Source organism: Mandrillus leucophaeus, unplaced genomic scaffold, assembly GCF_000951045.1.
Source record: "Mandrillus leucophaeus isolate KB7577 unplaced genomic scaffold, Mleu.le_1.0 Scaffold172, whole genome shotgun sequence".
Classification (NCBI taxonomy): Eukaryota; Metazoa; Chordata; class Mammalia; order Primates; family Cercopithecidae; genus Mandrillus; species Mandrillus leucophaeus.
This window is the reverse complement of record NW_012101721.1, coordinates 3540402-3542904: the sequence shown is the minus strand read 5'-3', so window position 1 is coordinate 3542904 and position 2503 is coordinate 3540402. Positions and strand designations below refer to the sequence as shown.

Below are 2503 nucleotides of genomic sequence, written 5' to 3'. Positions count from 1 at the left end.
AACCCAGGAGGCGGAGCTTGCAGTGAGCTGACATCCGGCCACTGCACTCCAGCTTGGGCAATGGAGTGAGACCCTATCTTAAAAAAAAAAAAAAAAAAATCCGTTGACTTGTTCAAGTGTTTAAGTTGATAGTATTTATTTTAAAATTCTGTAATAGCTAGTTGCTATGTCTTTCCCTTTACTGTCTTCAGTTTTTATTTAGACCAAGCTTGTCCAACCTGAAGCCTAAGACAAATTTGTAAACTTTCTTAAAGCATTATGAGTTTTTTTTTTTAAAGCTCGTCAGCCATTGTTAGTGAGGTTCATGTGTGGCCCAGGGAAGCCAAAAGATTGTACACCCCTGATTTAAAACCGTGTGTATACATGGATATATTGTAAACATTTGAAAGAAAATATTACCATCATATCTATATTAGAGTATCATATCTACTTCCTTGTATTTTAAGAAGACAATTGGTTAGAAGACCCTTTCATAATTAAGTAATTATGTAGTGTTATTTTGCCAGCTTCAGGTGGCCTAAAGCAGTGAGCTAAAGTTTGGTTTATTTGCCTTTGCTCCTGGTTTGGCCTGAAGGAATAATCATTTATTAGTAGCTGGCCAGCATAATGCTTTGATGTTTGAGGTTAGGTAAGGGGCTAATAGAAGGCCTTTCAGGCTTATTCACCTTTACTCAGAGATCTGTTTAGCTGTATATGTAACATCTGTTTTCCCTCCACAGAAAATCTGCAGCTGTGCCTAGGGGAGTTTCTACCCAGACTTTTAGATCCTTCTGCAGAAATCATCGTCTTGAAGGAGCCTCCAACTATTCGACCCAATTCTCCTTATGACCTATGTAGCCGATTTGCAGCTGTCATGGAGTCAATTCAAGGAGTTTCAACTGTGACAGTGAAATAAGCTCCCACATGTTCAAGGCCATTTTGGTTTCTGGCTGCCTGCCTCTTGCACAGAAGTTCGTTGTCACAGTGCTCACCTTGGGAAGAGCATTAGATGGGCACATAAGATTCCGATTCAGACCCCAACCATGCTGCATGTGTAAAGAAGGATTGAAAATAAAATTGCACTTTTTAGGTACAAAATTATAAAAGCTATTTCACTAGAAAAGGCAGAAAGCAGTGTATTAAGGTGTTGAATTACGCCAGAAGACCTGAAATGCCTTGTACCTACAACAATGCTTAGGCTTTTCTAAGCCTCTTGCCACTTTTAAAATTATCCTTCAGGCATAAATATTTTGGACAGCAGAATAGAAGAATGATTCATGAGAACCTAAACCAGACGAACATCTACTAGTTATTTTATCAAATACAGATGACATTTAAAAATTCTTAACTGCAAGAGATTAGAAATACAAACCTTGCCTGACTCTTGACAGGAGATGACAAAATGGGTTGCTGATGAACCGCGCCCTTTTATATGTGGGTAGAATATAAGATCACATGGCAGTAAGATGTTGAAAAGTCAAAAGAGACCTGTCTCTCTCCTTTCTTTTCTATCTTTTAAATAAACCAGAAAACCTCATACTCAGTCCTCAGTGAAAGAAAGGAAAACGTTAAGGACTTTAGACAGAACAGCATTGTGTAACTTGACTGAAGATCATGCATTAATAGTTGTTAGGCATTTAGGTAAAATTTTCTAATACCTAAAAATTGTCAAAAACAGTCGATAAGGCTTCTGCTGGCCCAAAGACTATTTTGGTTCACCTCCTCTTTTTTGCTCTTTTTTTTTTTTTTCTGAGACAGTCTCACTGGGTCGCCCAGGCTGGCGTTCAGTGGCGCAGTCTCAGCTCGCTGCAAACTCCGTCTCCTGGGCTCAAGTGATTCTCGTGCCTCAGTCTCCCGAATAGCTGGAATTACAGGCATGTGCCACCACACCTGGCTAATTTTTGTATTTTTAGTAGAGATGGGGTTTCACCATATTGGCCAGGCTGATCTCTAACTCCTGGCCTCACGTGATCCACCTGCCTCAGCCTCCCAAAGTCTGGGATTGCAGACGAGCCACCATACCCGGCCTTCTTTTTTGCCCTTAAAAGTAAGGGATGTGGGTTTGTTTAAAAAAACAAAAAAAAAACAAAAAAAAAAAGCGAAAGAAAAAAGCAGCATACATATGCAAAACTATATATATGTATATGTAGAGAAAAATACTTCCCACTGATCATTTTTAAAAGGCTTCTGATTGGATATTGTGTTTTAACCAAATTTTAAAGATTAATGGAATCATGAAAGGGAAGAACTCTTGATACAACTATGCAGATTTTATAAATGTGCAATAAAAGTATTTGTTTTACCTTTGGTGTGCAGTATGGTCTTTATTTAAATATGTATTTTCCATTTGGGAAATAGACGTACTTGGTATTTGTCTTGTTCCCATTTTTTTCTTTAAAACCAAAAAGCAGATTAAAGGGTTGATAAACTTGATGGGGACTGAAGTGCCAGTGTTTGAAATAAAAGGCAACAGTCAATTCTTGAGCAGCACCTAGTGATAACTGATACTTTTTAATCTCATTGG

The 2503-nt window shown here is 38.2% G+C and overlaps 1 protein-coding gene across 3 annotated transcripts in view; it reads left to right on the top strand.

Annotated features, from left to right (window-relative positions):
- Window positions 1-2281, top strand: part of USP28 (ubiquitin specific peptidase 28) — a 56156-nt gene extending 53875 nt beyond the window's left edge. For all 3 annotated transcript variants that reach the window (XM_011977026.1, XM_011977025.1, XM_011977024.1), the window contains one exon: window positions 720-2281. In XM_011977026.1, coding sequence (XP_011832416.1) covers window positions 720-895 — 176 coding nt within the window. In that variant the 3' untranslated portion in view covers window positions 896-2281. The remainder of the gene's footprint in view (window positions 1-719) is intronic.
- The last annotated feature ends 222 nt before the right edge of the window (window positions 2282-2503 follow it).